Genomic DNA, 1,932 nt, shown 5'->3' with positions numbered 1-1,932 from the left:
CCTCCCCCACAGAGAGGGTCTGGGATCGGGAGAAAAGGGGGCGTCGGGGGCTACATGGGAATACAAAAGGGAACCCGGCGACCGCGTGGGAGGAGGGGGGGGACGGGACCTGAGGGTGCGAGGAATTGCCCCCTTTCCCCCACCATGTCCAGCCTTGTGGCTCCCTTTCAGAGGAGGAGGCCTCAGTGCAGCACTGCCCTGCCAGGGTGTGGGGGACCCCCTTCCCCATCCTCCTGGACCGCCCCATCCCTCTGAGCACTGCCTTACCTGTCCCTGTGTCACGTCCCCCCTTCTCCTGTGCTGCGGTCTGGCTGTCCCCAAGAGAAAGGGACAGGAGGGCTGTGCCTCCTTGCTTGTCCCCGGCCAGCCTCACTCGCTCACCGTGTCCTCGTCCCTTCTCTGAGTGGCTGCCCCAGGCGAGGTGTGCAGTTCTGGTGTGGGGTGAAGGTGAGCGATGCTGGACACGCAGCAAACGTGTCCAGCAAACGCGTGCCCAAACCTGTCCCCGTAGCGTGGCCTGCTCAGCACTGCCCGCGGAGCAGGGTTTGTCCAGCGTGAACAACCCGCCTAGATGCCGCTCCCTGGAACTTGCACATCTCCCTTGTCCCTACATTTCTTCCCTTCTTGTTTCCCGAGGTTGGGGTAGCTGTGAGGTGGGAGGGAGAGCCCAAACCTGAGCCCACTGCATGGTGAGAAGAGAGGGGAGGCAGCTTATTCGTGAGAGCCCATCCTAGAGAGCAGAGGCACAGCATGGCTCTGCATCAGTGTGCTAGAAACTGGCAGGAGCTGCTGTTGGTTTGACTCTGCTTTGGATTTCCTGGCAGAGGAGGTTTGCAAGGTGTAGAGGGGAACATCCCACACTGCCACACAAAACCTCTGCTCGCCCTCCAGGTCCCGGCCGCAGGGAGAGGCGACGCTGAGCCCATCAGCTCCAGACCATGAGGTGGCTTTGCCGCTGGGGATGCCGGGCTTGAGAACTCCCGGAGAAGGAAGATGCTCCAGACCAGCAACTACAGCCTGGTGCTGTTCTTGCAGTTCCTCCTCCTTTTCTACGACCTCTTTGTCAACTCCTTCTCGGAGCTGCTCCGCACGGCCCCCGCTGTCCAGCTCGTCCTCTTCATGTGAGCGCCGGGTCGGCGGAGCAAGGAGCGCGGTGGGGCAGGAAGACTGGGGCCTCATGGTGTCTTTCTCCTCCCTCAGCATACAGGACATCGCAATTCTCTTCAATGTCATCATCATCTTCCTCATGTTCTTCAACACCTTCGTCTTCCAGGCTGGGCTGGTCAATCTTCTCTTCCACAAGTTCAAGGGGACCATCCTGCTGTCAGCGGCCTACCTGGCGCTCAGCATCTCCTTCCATGTCTGGATTATGGTAGGGCTGGCTGCTGGCTTCTCCTGAGGGCAGGCAGTGCAGGCAGCGTGGGCAGTTCACTCGCTTTGCTGGCCTGCTCCCTTCAGTCCCTCGCCCACGAGAGGAAGGCCACAGTCTGCCACCGCAGGGATGATTCGGTGTCCCCCTGTGTGACCCCACTATAGGTATCAGGCTGGAAGGGAGCTGCCCCACACTGATCAGAAAATCCCTCTTTCCCCAGGGAAGCCCTGTAGCTCCAGCTCTGTGCTGGCACAAAAGCCCACACGGGTGTAATCCTCGCTGAAGTCCGTGCTGGCAGCTCCTGGTTTACCTGGGATTAATCCCCAGCAAACGCCAGCGCTCAGAGCCAGGGAGGCAGCCCCCTCCCCACTGACAATGAGTGGCACTCAGGGCTCTTGGGGGGTCCTGGCTGTGTCCAAGCAGCATCATCCCCTCCTCTCCCTCATCTCAGCTCCCCCAACCCTGCCCAGCCCCTGGGCACCCACCTTCATCTTGCCTCTGTCCCCCCTCAGCCTTGGGGCGGGGGTCCACCCCCACCCTGTTGCCCTGGGGCAGGGAAA

At 61.3% G+C, this 1,932-nt stretch overlaps 1 protein-coding gene across 1 annotated transcript in view; it reads left to right on the top strand.

Annotated features, from left to right (window-relative positions):
- Positions 1-889: 889 nt before the first annotated feature.
- Positions 890-1,932, top strand: part of TMEM138 (transmembrane protein 138) — a gene marked incomplete at its 3' end in the record, with an annotated part of 1,570 nt that continues 527 nt past the window's right edge. The window contains exons 1-2 of the mRNA XM_010181966.1: positions 890-1,121; positions 1,201-1,372. Of these exons, the coding sequence (XP_010180268.1) occupies positions 994-1,121; positions 1,201-1,372 (300 nt within the window). The remainder of the gene's footprint in view (positions 1,122-1,200; positions 1,373-1,932) is intronic.

This window comes from Mesitornis unicolor, unplaced genomic scaffold (assembly GCF_000695765.1).
Source record: "Mesitornis unicolor isolate BGI_N332 unplaced genomic scaffold, ASM69576v1 scaffold29163, whole genome shotgun sequence".
NCBI classification, from domain to species: domain Eukaryota; kingdom Metazoa; phylum Chordata; class Aves; order Mesitornithiformes; family Mesitornithidae; genus Mesitornis; species Mesitornis unicolor.
Note: the sequence above shows the minus strand (reverse complement) of the source record. Positions and strands in the feature narration are given on the sequence as shown.